This window comes from Thunnus albacares, chromosome 12 (assembly GCF_914725855.1).
Source record: "Thunnus albacares chromosome 12, fThuAlb1.1, whole genome shotgun sequence".
Taxonomy (NCBI): domain Eukaryota; kingdom Metazoa; phylum Chordata; class Actinopteri; order Scombriformes; family Scombridae; genus Thunnus; species Thunnus albacares.
In genome coordinates, this window is record NC_058117.1 from 23,265,733 (window position 1) to 23,286,368 (window position 20,636).

At 38.6% G+C, this 20,636-nt stretch overlaps 1 protein-coding gene across 3 annotated transcripts in view; it reads right to left on the bottom strand.

The window, feature by feature from the left end:
* The window catches only part of LOC122993647 (piezo-type mechanosensitive ion channel component 2), a 96,640-nt gene that overhangs the window by 51,171 nt on the left and 24,833 nt on the right, over nucleotides 1–20,636 (bottom strand). For all 3 annotated transcript variants that reach the window (XM_044367988.1, XM_044367986.1, XM_044367987.1), the window contains exons 5-10: nucleotides 17,234–17,396; nucleotides 15,285–15,555; nucleotides 12,533–12,746; nucleotides 7,436–7,610; nucleotides 3,603–3,722; nucleotides 1,759–1,873 (exon numbers count right to left, since the gene is read on the bottom strand). In XM_044367988.1, the coding sequence (XP_044223923.1) occupies nucleotides 1,759–1,873; nucleotides 3,603–3,722; nucleotides 7,436–7,610; nucleotides 12,533–12,746; nucleotides 15,285–15,555; nucleotides 17,234–17,396 (1,058 nt within the window). The remainder of the gene's footprint in view (nucleotides 1–1,758; nucleotides 1,874–3,602; nucleotides 3,723–7,435; nucleotides 7,611–12,532; nucleotides 12,747–15,284; nucleotides 15,556–17,233; nucleotides 17,397–20,636) is intronic.

Consider the following 20,636-nt stretch of genomic DNA (forward strand, 5'->3'; position numbering starts at 1 on the left):
TGAGTAAAGGTAGGCACTCCGGGTGATTTAGTGGATGGGGCGGCTGTGGCTCAGGAGGTAGAGCGGGTCAGCGAGTAACCGGAAGGTCGGCGGTTCGATCCATGGTTGCTCCAGTCCTCACGTCGAACCGCAAATGGCTCCAGAAGGCTGTGCCAACGGTCTGCGAGCGTGTGTGTGAATGAGCATTAGGACTCCTTGATGGGCAGGTTGGCACCTTGCATGAAAGCCTGTGCCATCAGTGTGTGAATGTTGGCGTGTATTGTAAAGCGCTTTGAGTGGTCAGAAGACTAGAAAGGCGATATATAAATGAAGCCCATTGACCATTTACAGTTGAGCTTCCATGGTGTTGGTGGATAATTGCAAAGTCAAAACCTGTGCAGAAGAAGCCAAAATATCCTGACTTTTAAATCTAAAAACATTACACTTCCAAAAAATGCAACTCAACAGAGTTCATTAGACCCCTTCCTGCCTGCTAAACACTCACATCTTTCAAGCTCCGAGAAACCCAGCCTTCTGTTCAAAATGTGTAGTCTCCAACTCCAGAGTAATTTTCTTTACAAATCTCCTCCAGAGGCAGAGAAGACATTATACAGCTGCATTCACAGGCTGTTGAGTACTCCCCGTGGCGAGTAAATGGACTTTGAAGTGTCAAATCAGCAGAGTGTCCCTTAAAAGACAATTCTGTGATTTCAGTGGCAACAAAGTAAAAGAGCTGAGCAGCAGAGTCAAAACAGTAAGTCTTGTACAATGTCACAATAAATATGACAAAATACAACAGAAGGATAACAGAGACTGTTTATAAATCTTCAAAATGTTCATTTCGTCTGTTAATACTCTACATCAAACTCAGCCAATTTAATGTCAGCATCACATCCTGCCTGGACTGTCTGTTTTTTTTTGGACTCTTTGTGTCTTTGTGTTCTGTCGGTTTCCTGTGTTGCACTTCTGTTCAGTCCTTTTGGTCATTTGATTTTGCTCTTTCATGTTATTTGAGTTGTTTCTTGGAAAGATTATTAGGTTATTGGTTAGCTTGTAGTTCTGTGTTCCTTGGTTTATTTATCCAGAGACTTCAGCGTTTCTCCCCGTTATGTTGGAGGAGACTGAGTTGAGTTGTATCTCTGAAGGACTGTCTTGCATTATTAGTTAGCTTGTAGTGTTGTGTACTTAACTTTATGTAATTCTGGGACGGTTTGATTTACGCTGGGTTTGTGTTTTCTGGGTTTTGGTTTTCTGTTACTCTGTGTTTCCCTTGTGTGTTCCCAGCTTCTTCCCAGCCTATCAAGCGTTACTTGACCTGCTTTCCTGCATTTGGGTCCATTTCCTGCTTCTCACCATGACAGTCAGCTTTCCTAAGTAAAATAAACTTATTTATAACATGGCAGGTAAACTGTGAGTTTATCCAACTGAGGTTTTTATAGTTTGCCTCAACCCACAAATAACCATATAATAATGTAAATTAACCTAAAAAATATATATATATATCATTTTGAAAACAAGGTTCTCACATGGTAGGAGTGTTAGTTTAGGTTTTAGCTACAGACAAGGGCTTCTTTCTGATATATACTGTACATAATGCAGCATAAGCCTGCTTATGTAACTTCTAGGTTACATCAGCAGTAACCTGAGCTGTGATTTTATCATTTTATAATAATTCAGTTAAATATTCTCAGTACAGAGGGTCCACTTCAATTTTCACATAACTCAGTCTGATCTTTTCGAGGACATTTAGAAAGAAGATGCAGAAGGTAAGTAGCTCACCTGTATCGTCACTGGGCTGGTCTATTCTATACTGAGGGGTGGAGTACAAGTCCAGACAGCCTGGTCCATTGTCAGAGACGAAGTCAAAGGACGTCCCATTTGAGGTGGGCACAGCCTGTAGATCATCATCAGAAAATGACAATTAAATTTCTGTAATTAAGGAACGGATTTGTTACGGGACCACACTACTGTACAGGATTCTGCCCCACAAAGACAAACTGCTTTTGTGTGATTAAATGATTTAACAACTGGATATTCAGCTTTTCCACCACAAAAAATTGATCAAGAGGACATTTTTGTTAGTGTCAGTAGCTCCTTAGTTACTACAGTTTGGCTTTGTAGGGATAAATACTGTATACGGGGCAATTTTTCTACTTTTCACACACTGCACATTAGATTTGATTTAACCCAGTACAAACTGCCTTATAACTCAGGGAATTACTTTGATGGGAAATATCATCAACATGTTTTATATTTTTTTGAAATTGTTGTTACAAGTAGGGACTTCAGACAAAACTTTGCAACATAAAATTGTGACTTTTTACTGACTTCTGAACATGGCAGAATGATCATTTCAACCAAAAGTCCTATGTTTTACATATCGATATTCACCAGATGTTTCCCTCAGCTTTATTGTATTGAAATCATTTATAGGTAAGAACATTTCCCATTAATAAGCACGAACAACTTTTGCATCCTCCGTTTTAACTCAGAATCACTCGAACGACTCAACTGAGCAGATAAAGGCAGTTTGACTTAAGCTCATTTGGAGCAGGATTAGCCTCAAATGCTGTGATGTTAACTATAAATTTAGTATAGCTCTCGGCAAACTGAACCAGATGGAAACTTCTCTCAGCTTAAGGATAACCCTGGTCCATGAGGGTGCAGTGTGAAAAGCAATTAGCAGAGATTCCTTTTCTTGCAGCAGGACTGAGGGCTAAAGGGGGGTAAGATGCACACATTTAAGACACATCCAGATCAGCCCCCACCTCAGTTGTACTGATGCCATCCTGGGTGGAGAGGAGCTACAGTGGGAGGAGAAAAGAGCATACAGGGCAAGGTGTGTTATCGATGAGCTGCTGAAGTCAAAGGCATCCTTGTTCTTTATAGTCGCTGATAAGCAGGAACAAAGCCGAGCAGCACTACTCTGTAAATCGAGCCCATCACTCATCTGTGTCTGCACACCCTAAAAGCTTTTAAACCTCAGGAGGTGGCCGGTGGAGACAGACTACGGACCTTGATATGGGAACAAGGTCAGAATGTATGTGTGTGTACAGTACGCGAGCGTGTGTGTGTGTATTTCCAGCTATAATCTTACCAGAGATGAGTCTATTACGAAGGTGAAAGCTCGAGTAAAACAAGATGTAAACTTGTGAAAACAATCAACCACCACAGCTCGAGTTTATAGTTAAACAAAGAGTTTGTTTCCTGTTATTTTAAAACTAGTACTGCAGTGAAATGATGCAGGATTTTTCCCTCTTTTCTTGTTAAACAGTTGAACTGAATCAAATTGTTTCACACCAACATCGGTTATCCATTGTGAGAATGCAATAAAGAAACGTGTTATTTGTGTTTTTAGCTGCCAAGCTTATTGAAAGAAGTTAATAACATTCTTAACAGATCTTCCTGATATTGTGAGGATGTGTTACGTTTTCCACATTTTTGTCCTACAAAGCACAAATTTTCTGGCATGTATTCATGTCCTCTAATGAGCAGAGAAACCCTGAACCCTGAAAAGTGTTTTAACAATAGGATACAGGATATGTTTGTATTGCCAACCAAAGCATGACTTGTCCAATAATCAATACTTCGTTAGTCATGTGTGACTATTGACCCTTACGTACGTTTTTCTCATCTGTGCCCTGGCGCGATTCCCACCACATCTGCCTCTTCCTGTTGGCTGAGTTATTTGTTCCGTTTCCCACCAGCTCCTCCTCTTCACACATATCGTCATCCTTGATGTCCTGAAATAACAGAGATATCCAGTGTGGATAATATATATCTTCCCCTATAGTCTCTGGGCTCAGTCCTCTATTGTTCAACACCGATGATACTCTAAGAATCAAACTTTTAATCAGCTGAACAGTAGGAGTTCAGTATCTGAGGAGGAGTAAGGTGACCTTTTAAAAAGGGATAATTATGTTGTTTTTTTATATTTCTTAGTATTCATTTCTTAACACGCAGCGCAGTATTCCTTGTTTCAAGAATTATGAGCTTCAGTATCTTTGTAGACGGCAGAGTAAAGCTGAACTAGAAGATGACACTCGTTCAAAAAAATGTTGAAACAGTTCAGTTTGTAAAATATTTGGGCTCAAAAACAGACAAATGCACTTGTTAAGTCTGTGATTTTCTGCATTAAACATCTCATTTTCCATTAAAAATTGGTAAAATCAATTCACGCTGTTTTTGTAGCAGCGATCCCTGAGGAATTTCAGATTTCCTTATTAGTTCTTGGTTTGTTTCTGGTTATGTTTCCAGTGCTGGCTGTGGTCTGATATTAAAAAGTGTCAATCACATATTGTTGGCCTTAACACAATGATTCATTTGTTACTACACAGTCTCTAAATTATAACACTGACGTAATAAGTAGGCAATGTTTTTTCATCTCCATATTTTCCGTGTGCAGTCAGCTCCTCTCCAATACTTTCTCATGTCTCGTTCCTTTGGATACTTTGATTGAATCAAGGTTTAACTACTCTGTTATTTTGGTGAACGACTGCTGAATAAAAACAGGCAATAAACCACAAATCAACCGTTAAATTAATTGAGAGATTTGATAGTGCATCAGGGTTTTTCTTGTCGTTTTGGCGAACACGATGTACATCATAATCTGGCATCTTCACTATCCAGTAAACCTGTCAGCTGCTGAATTATGTCGTAATCAAGTTTTATTATTAGTGTCTTCTAAAGTGTAAGAGTAGGTGAAATCACACACACACACCTCTGTGGCAAGATCAATAATGCATACAGCCCCACAGGTTTACAGGGAACTATTGACCCCTCTATAAAAACACTAATCTATAACTCCATTACAGGACAGAGGAACTAAGCCTCGAGCCCTGAGGTGAAAGAAGATTTCAGGAGTCAGGGTCTTCTTGAACGTGACCACTGAGTCCACTGCTTCCCACACTGTGTGACATTTTACTGAGAACAAAAGTGGTTTGACTTCAGTCTTTAAGAATAATTAGATACCACTTAGGCCAATCAGGTTCTCACTTTTTGGAGATATCGCTGATTTCTGCCACCAACCCAGTACAATGGGGATAAATGGAATTTCATTTGTAGTGCTTAAAGTGTTTACAGAAACATTGGGTCTCATGCAAGAACAACTTTATATTATCTTAAAACTCAGACTTTTTTTCTGTGAGGTTTGTTCTTATGAGTGTTTTCAAGTCAGAGTCAAAGAAATCTCTTAATCGCCTGATGAGTCCCACCTGTCCCAAGAGCAGCTGCTTGTTTATGACATTTGATCATTAGCATGATCAACACAGCTAAAATTGCCATATAAGGCTCCATGTTCCACTCTGTTTGTGGGTAAGTTTGCCAACAATGTGTCATCAGAGCAGCACAGAAATAAAGAGAGAATAGTTTGACATGGAGATGCTAAAAACGTCTTTTTAAAACCAAAAAGGGGTCATAACATCTAAAAAACATCTCCATCAATTTAACATTAAGTTTGTTTTAGTTATATATTTCATAAGTCAAACAAGTGTTTCTCCCCTTGTGAAGAAAGGCAGAGACTATCTGCTCATGACTCGTACGACAGGTCTCGACCACTCGCAAATTTCACTCAAACCTAAGAGAAAATATTAAGTAGGAGACAAATGGTGAATGCCACAAATTATATGTACGTGCCACTTAAGAACAAATCTGTTCGTGCGAGCGCTTCTTGCATGAGGCTCAACTACTCTGCACAGTCCACAAACACAGTCTGAACCGTTTTCATTGGCACTACTTTCTATTAAATAAACAGTTCCTATGAGCATGTTTTGACATTATAGTGTCTGCATACTATAATATCTAATATATGAACTGACCCTTTACATTTTGTCAAAATCAGATGAGCAGTAGTTCTGGTTATGCAGAATTCTGACTTTTAATTACAGCGCCTTCATCAAGAAAAAATGTGTTTTTTAATCCCAGTTTTAATTGTGTGTTGATCAATTGTTGTCACTATTTTAAATATTTTGGTCCTCAGACCTTCATCAGGATAATTTTACCTGGTTATTGAGGATCTGAGGACTGAAACATTTTTAATAAAGTGAGTACAAGTGATCAACAGTGAGTGTGATTTATTCTTCTTATTATTAATTTCTTAGCAACTGACATTAATGAAATTTGACCTCAGCGCTCATTGTCATCAGATTTTAAATAAAAAGTGTACCAGTAAGTCCGATTGTACGTATGAATGTCAGAAATGCATCATCGCTTCATAATTCATCATATTTGGCTCAGTGATGACTGAGTGATTAGGTAACAGTTACTTTTTTTTTACCCCTACGGCGCACTGTAACACCGTAACATACTGTAGTGCCAAAATGTGTCTGACCTGCCTTCATGCTTTGTCAAAGTTAAACCAACAGTGTCTCGGATATCACCTGAGCTACGGCAGACAGATCCAGCCAGTGATCAATAGTCCTGGAATCTTCTATCGATACAGTTTCTCTGATCACGAGGCCACCTGGCTGCCCATTTAATTCAATCTGAATCTATTTCAGTTCACTGTCTGGAATTTACTGTGGAGCGTTACGGAGGTTTTGTGTGCTGATTTCGACTGAACGTCTTCCGCTGATGCTCGCAGATTCATCAAAGCAGGAGCTCATTCGAGTTTAACAGCATAATTAATACTTAAATCACATGCTGTTTATGGGGAGAAAAGCATGTTATTTTTATCTGGAAATGATAATCTATGTTTTCCCTTTTCTGTTTAACTCTAGATCTGTAATTCCACTCTCAGATACTCTAATACTGTCTTTAATCAGTTATGTATGATTCGTTTTTTTGTTGTAATTTTGGGATTGAAGGTTGTAATTGACTCATAGTTACATACATTTGTCTTTTTCTGTCTTGTCCTCCCTTAATTGTTTCCTACATCTCCCAGAATGCCCAGGGACACATGTACACAGGTAAATTGTCCGCATTAGGCTGCACTGCGTACTTGTCTGCTGAAGCTTCCACATGTATATTTCTTCCTTTTTTACTTACTGACAAACGTCACTGCAAAATCCAAATAAGCACCTTTGCTCTACAATTTTTAAAGGAACCAAAATATGACGTTTTTGATTCTGTTCTGAAACATTTTCTCTCTAAAACCCCTGAAAATATCTCATAATATCTACCTTTGGCCACTCATATATGGAAACAAGGCAAATACAACATAAAACAACAGATAATCCCAATAATTTACAGTACATCACAAATAAAGTAAGTTTTTAGAGTATATTGTCCCTTTAAGACCACCTACAGTATATAATGTAACTCTTATTAAATTTAGTAGTTCAGTTATTGAAAAATTTCAGCCTACACAAATCAATCACCTGATCCCTTCGCCTCATATAATGAACCTGTATGGCCAAATTATTGACAAATACTCTACAGTAAATGTCAAACCACTGTAAAGTAAAAAAAAAGGTCTCTGCTCATGTGCTTTCTCTGCATTTCTGTTTGCTGTCCTCACCGTCAGCTGGTCGATGGGTTCCTGCAGCCAGAGGCGGATGAGCGTGGCCAGCGTGTAGTAGAGGATCAGCAGCATGATGGGATTGACAAAGTGGTACCACTTACGCTCCGGGTGCACAATGAGCATCCATGTGTAGGAGCAGTTACTCTGAACAATCGGGGAGATGCCAAATACACTGCAGGGAAACACAGACATGTATATGAGGATAAGAGCAGCAACAGGTTTAAATTGTAAAGATGATAATGATCACAAACAACGCTTGACAGAAATCGGTATAATTTTGGTGTAATTTGGTGTAAAAAATCATTTAACTGTGTTTCCAAAAAGTCAGAAAGTTTTTCTCCATTCATTTTATTCTCTATCCAAAAAGCTGATTCACATTTTATACCTGACTAAAAAGTTTCCTGAATTCTGACCTTATATACAAGTTCACAAACTATCAAGGCTTCTCTTTCAATCTATCGTAGTTGAAAACATAATCTGGCTTCCTTGAGTTGTATTCTCCTTCAACAGCCGCAGGAGGAAGCAAAAAGCATCAATACTAGTGCTTAAACCTTTTGTGAACCAGCCCAAAGTCATCAATCAGTGAACTCGACTGTTTCCATCGAGACGACTGTATTGTTCAATTCAATACATTCAAACTGAGCGTCGAGGCTTCGGGTTCTTCATCTCTGAAACTAATTATTGATTCCAGAAACAAAGCCAGGATGGATGAGGTGATGTAAACGTTGCAAAAGCTTGTAGTTGTGCTGTCTGTGCTGGGTGGCCTATACGCTATGCACCAATGGTTCCCAACCTGAGGGTCGGGACCTCTCAAGGGGTCAAAAGATGAATAAACAGATAAGAAAAAGAACATTTTTTTCCTCTAGTTTTTTTTTCTAGTGTACTTTTAACTTCAAATCTTTTAACTTCAAAGACACTCTTTGGTTAACTGCTCATGTGCACACAGAGGTCAAAACCGGCCATCAGGATCATAAATAAATATTGCTTAATTTAAAAGGGTTTATATACAGTATTAAGGTGGAACAGGTTTCTTATAACAATTTGTGTTGATAGTTTTAAGAGCCAAAGACGTCACATCAACAAAATTCACAGACTCATGGCCAAGCTGTAAATCTTTTCATTCAACTCTGCTCCAGTTAGTTTTTATTTTTGTCCATTTCAGCCTTTTTTCTATTATTTCAACCCTATTTATATATTAGATTATTATATAGTGTATATTTATACATTTAAATATATATCAGAGTATTTATTTAACATTCAACGTTAATTAATACAGGAGATATAAAACACAAATGAAATAAAACTACAGTACAGTAAAATCTCATATGTGCAGAATATGACATCTCTGATTTTTTAAAAATCCTCGTTTCTGATTGGCCACGTCAGCTCAGAGCATAAATTTATTATCAATCATGTGATTATTTGAGAGCTGGTCTCATGGCTCAGTCGGACCGGATTTCGCCCACTAGCCATGCGAGCTCCCACAGTTTATGTTTACAACAGTATCCACGCTACTTCCTGTCCCCCCCCCGGCCACACCATGCAAGCCTATTTTGGTTTGACTGCAGTTACATCTACACTAAACTGCACAGTAAGTAGGAATAAGTGGCTTATTAAGTGTTTCATTTGTCAGTTATATGTTTTATGTAAACAGCTTTAGAAATTAAGTGTAATTTCTGGCTTCGATTGTGACTTAATACTAGATGACATGCGAGAGCAGACAATAGTCGCCGGACACCGAAGGCCAACTTTGGCAAGAGTTTTATCGCTATGTCAGTTTATATGAGGAAATATGTTCTGTATATATGACTATACGTCCTCATATTGTGTGTATCTCAATGTTTATTATGTGAAATATATGCTTTGAAAACAAATTTCCCTTCTAGGAAGATAAAGACAATATATCTATCTATTGTTTACGCATTAACTAACCTTGGAATCTGGAAAATGCAGTGAGGCTAAAAATCTGTTTGTACCACAAAGGATGTCATATGACTCAGTCCTTTTCCTCTGGGCAGAACAAAGGTCATTTACTCGACAGGAATTGTACTGACGTATACCAGTGACAACCACACAGATTTAGAAGCCTCTCGAGTCTTTTCTTTTCTATGCCATGTGGAGCAGTGAACACCACCCCCCATTCAGAAACAGCCCACTTCCTGAAGGGCTTCTTCTTCTTGCAGCTGGGGAAGGCCCGCTGGTCACATGACTGGGGACTTCCATTGTAAGGGTGTGGGGGCAGGAAGTGGAGTGGAAGCCAGGCCTCTCAACAGTCTCACTCAGCACCGGCCCCGCAGCAAGGCCGAGTCACTGTCAACAAGAACAATTAGGGAAGGCACTGAGGTGGCCTATTGTCCAATAGGGGCTTCACATGTTTAAGAGTTTCCCTCTCAGACCACCTGAGAGTGTGCCGAGGGATCGGAGGAGAACGTGTTACTTTTATCATCACATTGGGCCTCAGTTTTCACGCAGCGGCAGACAGAAATACCTCAGCGCTGTGGAAAGTCAACATGAACACGTGAGATGATGAAAAAGTTGGCCTGTTGGTATAGAGAAGCTATCAAAGAAGAATCTGAGACACGGTAAACTTTCCAAATGTACGTCTGCAGATACACAAATAAAAAGCTTCTTTCCAAAATGAGACTGTTTAAGAAATGACACTCACTTGCCAATATTGACTAAATGGAAACTAAATAAAGCAAATTACCAAATTAGTACTGAAGTTATGAGCTCTCTCTGGTGATAATACAACTTTTTGAGTGATATTTAACTTGCCTGATGAATTCAGGTAAACAAATCATCTATTTATTTACATTTAAATGGCAACAAATGTAAAGAGTTGACCAGTTAACTTTGACCAAAAGCTCCAAACCTTTTTGGTTTCTGACCTCTTAAAATGAAACAACGTTTATTGTGACCCCTTATCACAAGTTATGGGCTCAGTGTGGTTATGAGCAGTGATATTTCCTCCATATATCTGTCTAATTTCAAGGTATTTCACTTATTTTAAGAATGAAGGCCTAACAAGTGTGACTATTCAGTACAGAGGTGAAAGTATTCAATATTTCACAAGAAAAAATCAAAATATCAATGAAAAGATATTCAAAAATGAGAAAAAATAAGTAATTATCCTTGACAGATTTTTATCTTTGTCCTTTTAAGTAATCTGGTGACCCCTCAGATTTATCCCGAGACCCCCTGAAGGGTCCTGACTCCAAGGTTGGAAACCATTCACTTACTCCTAGTGTACGGTCACTACAGCATGCACAGTTTGAACAGACTGTTACTGACGGTGCAGATGCTGTGAAAAAGGTCCATTCATTCTAATGAGTTTGTTTTCTAACAAGAAATCCGTCAATGCAACGCTGTAATCACACCTTATCAGCCGTCTGAGCCAGGAGAGGGATGGGAGGACACAAGGTTTTATCCAAGGCAGCTTCAGCTATACATAGCTGTAAATAGCCTCGGTCCTGACACATAGCAGCACAGCTTTCAAATGAGAAACTGCGAGATCGATAAAAACCCGGCAACACCAAGGGCACGCAGACAACAGCTACAGTGCTGCTGGTGGAGTTTAAAAGACCCACACACACATTGTTTTTACAGGAGCACTTGATGCAGATGAGGTGCTGCAAGTTACTGAGACTAAACAGCAATACGGTTTTGAGAGCGCTTCTTATTTTTTATCCAAATATTCTCAGCTGTTTGCATCTCACTGTATCTCTATTTGACTTTTGACTTAAGTACCTCATCTTGTGTTTTTTTTTTTTGTAGTGCAGACAGCTGTAGCTTCTCACTCTCATTCATTTGAGAAGTTTTCTGCCTAATTATCAGGATACGTCAATAACTTCATAACGAACTTCAGTAAGACTTGGTAGACATAAAGAACACAGCTTGCATGCTTTTTTGTATGAGTCTGGGAGTTTTTATATATTATTATATTTCATAACATTGCAAGATGTAGCTTTTTGTGTAAATGTTCATTATTTCCTCATAAACATACAACACATGTATCCAGTTATTGTTCATCACATTTTTTTACTATTAAAATAATGCACTAATTTAAAGGATTTCACAACTGATTTTAATATTAATGACATATTGTCTCAGTTCATCTTCATCATCAACGGTAGAATAAACGGTAGAAAATATACATTTACTAGCACTTATAATGTTTGATTATAATTTAGATTTAATCAGAAATCTGCAGCATCTCATCTGGCTTTAAGTTCTGTTTTTCCTGCTTTTTTTTCAAACATACAGCGTTGATTTGTGATATTCCTGATTGGTAAATAAACATCATTCTTTGAATTCCAGGTTGTCATTCAAACACAATGAGCTCAGTGACCTGAGGTAGTCACCGCCACAGAGTTTGCTTTCATTACAGCTGGGACTAACGTATGTTGGCAAGATGTGCAACAATGTGGCTTCACTCCAACCACAACCCTTCACCGCCGCAGCCACAGACACCTGATTGTCTCCTTTCTCATGCATAATAAAACAACGCTGCTTGTAGTGAAGAGCCTAAGAGCTCTGCTTCTGATATTGATGTGCTGTGAGTAGGAGTTTGACATATCAACCCCTCCATCTGGGTTCGCCTTTTCCTTTGCCTTCTTGTTTGTAACATTAGCAAATATTTATTATAGTTTAAACAAACTTCCCTAGGGCGCAATAAATACTGCAGAGTCAAAGAAGCTTTGACTGCTTAGCTCTGTCATCACATCATGTATTTTCAGATTATTAAGGAGGCCGGACTGTGTTAGTATGGGCTTGTGCTGTTTAACTTTAACAAAATCCATCAAAGTGACAAGAAAGACAGGAGTTTGTATTTTGATCTTAAAGGTGAGATTAATTTCTTCCTGTTGGCAGAACGGAAGTCACCTGTGACAACATAAAGTTTAATTTGGGAACAACCCATTTCATTTCAGTTAGAAGAGATACTGTGAATTATAGCACTTTGTGATTTAGACTGTTGAAAAAATACAACGTCCAAAATTTGAACTTACAAACACTTAAAAAATGTAAAACATATGAGGGAACATGCTTGATTTGACAGTTTTATGAGATTCTGAATATGGCGTCCACGTGTCTGACCTGATGTAGCTGTCGCCTGGTGGGATGGACTCCTGGAAGAACTGGAACTGGTAGAGGTAGAGTACAATGAGGTGTCCAGCGCTAAAGATGGCCATCAGGACGCACATGCAGCTGAAGATGAGCGTGTCGAAGGTCCGGCAGAGGGACCACCAGGTGCACAAGAACAGGAAGATGAAGAAGTAGACAGCCGAGGTCAACGAGGGCAGCATGATGCCTGCAAACACCAAAACAGAAGATACGAGGTCAGTGGACTGTGTATTAACAAAATAATTAGGAGCACCAGATTGGCAGAATGCACCACGTCACAAAACCTCAGAGGACGTCAGGTTAATTGTCGATCTGAGAATTTTTTTTACTATAATTTTCTAAACTCTATGGCATATTGTTTTGTTGAATGTGGTAAATCTCACAAGTTCTAACAATGGTTATTTGCAAATATTGTTTGACATATTTTTGTTCATTATACATTCAGCTGGTGTTTTTCTATGTTTTACCCCATTAACTACAATTCAAATACACTTATGGCAAACTTACATCCACATTTTAAAAGCACACCTTAAAGGGAAACCTCATTACTTTTCATTACCTGGACTCTATTTTCCCATCTTTTTGTGTCTAAGTGACTAATGGGGACAACGATTTTTTGAAATTGGTCCAGTATTGAGCGAGAGAACTTCAGCTGGCAGCTGTGAAACGGGACAATTGCACACCGTCAATGTACATCCACTAAAAGTAATTGTTTTTGCCATTGACAAGTGTCTGACATCATTATGGAAGAGACCATACAGAGAAATAAAACTTCTTTCTCTACTTTTTGCTTGATCTGGTCTGTTTGTTATTGTGTCAAACCAAGACTTGCTCAAGGAGAAGTCAAATTCTGAAATCTCAGGAGAGCTGAGTTGTTGCAGGAAGACAGTTAAATAATCAGCTAAATATTCAGCCATGACTTTGAAAATCTTGACATGACTTTGACAACAATAAGCTATGCTTTCTGTACTCCAACATGACAAACTCTTCCTCTCTCCAACTCTCACTGATGTTTCCACACTTGTCTTCCTGCAACAAGTCACCTCTCATGAGATTTCAGAGTGAGACTTTTCCTTGACTTTTCCTCGGTTAAACAAAATAACAAAACAGAGCAGATCAAGGGGAAGGTAAGAAAAACGTTTCATTTCTCTGTTTGGTACTTTCCATTGTATTGGAAAGACAACTCTTATATGGCATCACTATCTAAGTGAATAACCTTGAATGTTTCTGTAATGGAAATTTATACTGTGTATGTTTTATTGCTGAGTTCTGAGTGAGACTTTGTGTCTTCTTCCTCTCTCGTGAGCATGTCCAACTGCTGATTCCCAGCATGTTAACAAAGGCGAAGCTGTGATTCGACTTCGACTTCTGCCCTTCAGCTTCTAAAACTCAGCAGATAAAGATGCAGGTGCAGAAACCCCCATAGACAGAGCTATGAATGGACAAAGGACAACTGTTAGGGTGACGGATGTGGGACGTGTTATGACGCATGTAACTTTATGTACAAATAATCATTGAATACTCACTCAGTCATCTCCTTCAGCCTGACAAACCGGGAGATCGACGTTTGCGAATACGAACTCTGTTTATTGCAATAAAACTCCGAAAAGACAGATGCTCTCTGTGAATTCATTTATTATTAAGAGGAAAATTCCCACAACACCATAATGTTGTCAGACACTTATAATAACAAACTGAGTCTGTCAGTGGCAAAAACAGGCACTTTTAGTGGACGTACATTGACGGTGCGCAATTGCCCCGAAGGATTACATTGCAGGCCATTTCATGGCTGCCAGCTGAAGCGATCTCGCTCAACACTGGACCGGTTTCAAAAATTGTCACTTAGACACAAAAAGATGGGAAAATAGGGTCCAGGTTGAAAAATAGCGAAGTTTCCCTTTAAAGCAGTGGTTCCCAATTAATGCCATTATTGAGGTTATAGGGGGTGGTGGTGGTGTACTGGAGTGCATTACATTGAAAAGCGTTCCTAATTTTTTGTCCACTCCATTAACATACATGAGGGGGGCAAAATATTAGGAACACTTTTCAATATAATGCACTCCAGTACACCACCACCACCACCCATTACTGCCTCAATAATAAAAATAAAGTAAAATTATCATCTTTCTGACAATATCAACAAAAACTGAAAATGTAGAAGCTTTGTAAAGTAGAATTTATGGCAGAGCTGTTATATTGGATTGCATTTGATTGAGCAGGTGTTCCTAATGAAGTAGCCAATGACATATATTTTACCGTTATTTATTTTATAATAATACTAATAAGAGCCAGTAATCTTTTAAAAACGTTTTCTTTGTGTTGTGTTCAACAGATTGTTGCATTTACCAGCTACAGTCTGGTAAAATAAAACCACCCAGAAGACAGACACTGACTAAACCTTGAGAAGGGGACAATGTCACTTTTTGATAATTTCTTTCCTTTCTTTCTTAAACTCAAAAGCTTTTTTTCCTCAGCAGCAAACTTTCATATTTTACAGTAAAAGAAGACCATTTAAAAAACACTCTTGCTTTGAGTACAGAACCCTGAAATGAAAACATAGTGTACAATAACTAAAAAAGGTTAAAGAACAGACTTTCTCAAGCGAGTTGTAAGGATTTTCATAGAATACTGACAGATTGTAAACTAAAATCTATGGCTGCCTGGAAAGGTAAAAAAAAAATCAATCAATACATCAGCTGATGAGGCAGAATGTAGATCCGCTCACCTGTCATCCCCAACAAGATGGTCACCACCACCTTCCCCGCTGTGGTGATCAAGTTCCCGATGATCTCCTTCACTTTGGACGCCACCTCCGCCACAATCCTCAGAATCTTCATCTTCGTGCTCTCCTTCACTTCCTCCTCCTCCTCCTCCCCTTCCTCTTCTTCCCCTTCCTCCAGCTCCTCGTCCTCCTCGTCTTCCTCGGCCTCGTACCCGGCTTCAGAGTCCTCCTCTAGCAGGATGTTGTCATCCAGGCTCAGCTTCTCCTCCTCTTCCTTTCAGGTCACATGTGAGTGACAAAAACGTTTCAGTATTGAGTGATGAATGGTGCAGTTTGGAGGTCAGAGCTCTCCATGGTGCTGAAAACAGTTTCCTAACAGGTAGCAATATAATAACAATCCCTGTGTATCCTCCACTGTTACACAATACCCATCATGTCTGCACAGTGAGTGAGTGAACGTTCCTGCTTTGCTTTCAGCTGTGAGTGTGTTTGACCATATTTAGCATACAGCATTGAGTATTTGAGCATATATGAGGTCCATGTGGCTGCTTGAGAAATTATTAGCGACTAGCGGCTAATGTTTTCCTCTGAAACCACATGTTGGCTTTCTTGGCTGCTGCAGCTCCTCAACTATGTGTCCCTCTTTCCCTTCAGTCGCAGTATAACTGAAACATAATAACAAGTAGGCCATTCACCGTGATTTATATATAACACATAAGAAACTAGACAAAGAAAATAGCAGGTGGTGCAAATCCTATTTTGAACCAAACAACAATTTCAGCTCAGATGGCTCATTGACGGAAATAAAAGCCTGAATGCAACGCAGGCTCTGGATGAATTTCTGGTGTTTCTCAGTAACGGGGAGCGATGCCATCTCTGCCAGCGTGAGCAGCACTGTTGAAGTGAAAGTGAATGTGGATTTAATTAACACTGAGTCATAAAGTGAAGGACGTGCCAGAGGATGGGGGCTGTATTCCAAGTCATCAACCCTCACAGGGAACTCTCTATTCCAACTGCTGCCCTTTTCTTCTAAGCTTATGAAGTTCAATGTGGACACTATCGTGCATAGCAGGAGAAGAGACTGGCCACTCTAAAGGTCACTTGAGAAAGTACTGACTTTTATTTACCATGTTGGAGCTGAAAAATACCGTCTACTGCTGTCTGGAAATTTTGACAAGCCTCTAGTCTGAGAGAGAATTTTGTCCGTTTCCTCATCCAGAAATCTAAAAACAGTTTGTGAGAAGATGTTTAAATTGGGGTTTGTGGCAAAGTGAATTGTTACTCCAATCAAAGATATTTCCTCTTTATATTTACAATATTTCTTTAGTGAAGTTTAAAAATCAGAAATGTTTGTTTGTACTTTATCTCTGAATTTAAAAGATTTAGCATTTTATAATTAAACTGGTTCATAAGAATATTTAAAAGAGGAAAAAATAGTGAAAACACGGTTTTCTAGATGGTTTTAGACATTTATCGCGGCACACATCCTGACCAACATCTGACAGTATGCACATAATTCCTCAGTTGTCTACCCCAAATTAGGGCCGAAGCGATTCGTTGATCCATTTGTCAAGTGACACAACAATTGTCAACAATTTAGACAATCAGTTCATTGTTTAATGAATTGTTTATAAGTAATTTATCAAGGAAAAAAGCTTCACAGTCTCCTACATCTTGCAAGATTTGCTGCTTTATTAGTTGTTTAAAGACATCCCATTGTGAAATATCCACTATTTTACACTATTTTTAAACTTATAAATTAATTGACAGCCCTTTCCATTAAGATAAGATAAGATAAGATAAGATAAGATAAGATAAGATAAGATAAGATAAGATAAGATAAGATAAGATAAGATAAGATAAGATAAGATAAGATAAGATAAGATAAGATAAGATAAAAATTAAAAGCAGACACTGTCAGGACAATCTATGTCACCACAAATGAGACTCACTTGTTCCTCTGCTTCAAAGTCCGCGTTGTACTGGGCCATGTCCTCAGGCGGCCTCTTCTGAACCAGACTGCGACACAGAAGCCAGATGGCCAAGCCAGCCACGAACATGCCGATGTCAGGGATGAACACGCGGATGCCGTTCCCTGCATCTGCACCAATCACACTGGAGACAAACAGAAAACAGAAGACACACGCTGACGAAAACCAGACGCTTATTTCCTGAATGTATCAAATCTACAGATGAATCCCAAATATCTCCCAAAATTGTGATTTGGAGCAATCTTACTGGCGAGGCATCACAACCAAATGATGGAAAATTGGATAGAGTACAACAAACTCAACTGTCCATGGGCGATCAGTTATAATAGGAAACAGTTTTTCTGAGAAATCCAGGGACTTGAGGTTGCTCGTTTAGTTCACTTGGAGGAAGCCAATAATTCTGCTTCCCTGTGTTTGAGTTAGGCCTTGGATCTTTGTCACATGTCACCTCCGTCTGTCTCTCCCAATTTTTCATGGGTGTTTGACTATTAAAAGCCAGAAATGGTTTAACAGACTTTAACAATATAAATACACTTAAATATAAGTTGTCACTGAGCATTATATCCCTACAATCTGTATCTATGCAGACGGATCTGCAACTCAAGTCATGAGAAAGTGAGAAATTACTGCAGCGATTATATCTGTCAGAAAACACTACCTGTTCACATGCACGCATGGGAATTAGGATTTTTCCGTTACGCTTTTAATATGTGTTGTGTTGAATGCTTTAGCTTTTTATATGGAGTACCACCCACTTTAATGAAATCAGGCTTGCCGGTTTTTAAAATGTATTGCCGTTAACAAGTGAGTGAAATTCCATTTAATCAAAAAGGCAATGAGAGAGTGTGGTTTGTTTTTTTTCTAACTGAAGTGAGAAAAACATGTTTGTTCCCTTGAAAATTGCATCCTTTGTTCATAATAAGGTAGTTTGCTCAATTAGCCTTCGTTTTCTCATTCAGCTAAATATAATAAAGTGAAAATGATTGAAACAGATTTAAATTGTCAAGATTAAATGTGTTAATTAAGGCATAATGATGCCTTTTAACCACTTACTTGACTCTATCTGAACTCTCTCCACATACTATCTGTACACAAATAATATTTATCCTGCTCTGGTCTACACAGTGTGTGTTTTTCATTAATCAACTCAATATTACATTGTTTGAAGTACCACTGTGGGTAAAGAAAAGCTTTTGTAGCATTTGTTATTTGATTTGTCTGCTCACCTCTGACTAAATACCAAACGGTTTGTTCAAACAGGAAGCTGAATAGTGGCGACTGACTGTTGCCATGACAGCTACAATGACATCAGGCTTCAAATGAGTCAGTATTTGTGCTGCTTGAGGACACGTTTTATGAGGTGTCATGATTACATGTACAATTAAAGCAAATAAATACTGTCCTTGATTCAAAACCTTTTAAATTTCACTTCTATCATCCAAACTAATTTCTATTTCCGTTTTGCAGCAATCACACTGCATCCTGTGTTTGGCCACCAAAGTATTTTCTTATTTTCTTTAATTAAACAGTTTACAATAAAGAGAACATACTGGTGCTTCTGTGGCAAAGGCTGCAGAGAAAAAGCTGCCTGAATGTTTGGATCGAGTTATAAAACAAGTGGTCATTTCAATCAGACATCATTCTCATTCTGGCCTTGAAAGGGTATAAAGCTTATAAAAGTTAACAAGTTGAAAACAGAGTGCTAATCAACAAGATGGAAAACGCACACTCAGATAAATAGTTGGGCCTTTAGCTGCTGTTGGCGAGCTCAATCTAATCAAGGACGTCTGTTTCCATGTGCTTTATTGTTGTGAAGCTTCGTGCATCCTCACATGGATGAAAGGGATGGAAACCGCCGGTGCCAGAGAAGGTTGAGCCAACAACTTTAATGACTCTTTCTTTCCCTTGCTTATCATGTGAGAGAATTACAATAACATTAGCAGCGCTAAGACCTGTCTTCACTGCCTCGGTCTGCAGTGGGCCATTAATCATGAAGTTTCAGTGAAGAACGACACATACAAAGTCCCCAAACTATCTTCTAAACCTTATAAATATTTGGTATTTAGTAAGGATTTGAAAAAGTCACGCTTGAAGAGGCTCAATGATCTCTCTGTGAAAAGATGCACGACAGCTGTGAGTTCCCTTTAGACTGCTGTACATTTCACTTGAACTATCCATTCTTTTCCATACAGGCAGTAAAAGGGGAGAAAGCATCCGCCTGTGCAGCAAATGCAGCTGTAAATATTGTGTATACTGTATATGATCCTCAACACAAACAGGTAAATGCAGGCGGGATAAAATGTTTATGGTTCTGCTTCCGCCACTTACAGTATACTATCCACCGAGGGCTGTTGAGTACTGGAAAAAGGACGTGGCTGAGTTTGGACATTCCCGTACTCAGGAAACCACATCTAATACGATCATGGGGGTGTGAGGAGACAGACGCAGCGGCAAAAGCTTTGAAAAATAGGCCTGTCAACTGATTGTCAGGCGTAACTGGGTTTAGCGTTCATCAAGAATCCACACAGGGACAGGTTAGGAGCATTTTACAAACCTTGTCAGATGACGAGCCAGTGTTGGCTAAATGCAAAAAGTGGTGTTTAATGTTATTGTGGGGTTGCTATATTTAGGATACTTTGCAGAGACAATGCAACCTTCTACTTGTAAATGCAGTGGAAGATTAGAATCACATGTATGATCTTTGACAGGTGCAATTTAAATCTTAACTTTATAATATTTTCTGTGTTAAATTTGAATAAATTGAGCACTTTTTTACATTAGAAGTAGCATTAAAGTCCAGATGAAACGTCATTTCAAGAATATGTAATCATAATGAATCTCAGCTCTGTGCTGCTAAAAGCTGAAGATTGATTGATGGGTGGATGTCACGATATTATTGGTTGAAATTGATTGGTTCAAGCCTATGTATGCACAAGTCATACTTCAATAACTTCTTTTAAATCACTTCTTAAAACCCAATTCTACAGACTTGCTTTTATGTGATGTCTTTTTATCGTCTTTCTATTGTCTTTTAATCGTTTTTATCATCTCTCTATTGTTTTTCATTGTCTTCTATTGTTGTCTTCTTAATGTCGGACTTGTTATTGCTTTCTGTGTCATGTGTCTTTGTTTTTGTATTGCACTGCCTTTGCTTTGTCTGTCAAAGCACGTTGTAAACTCTGTTTTTAAAGGTGCTATAAATAAAGATATTATTATTATTATTATTACTTTGTTTTACATGAAGAAAACAGATTGGATTTTTATATGAGAATACAAAGAATGTGATTTTTTGTTGGGTTTTTTTGGCATATATTGTTAAAAAGGTGCACAATGCAACTGGAGATATGATCTAAAAGGGTTTTTA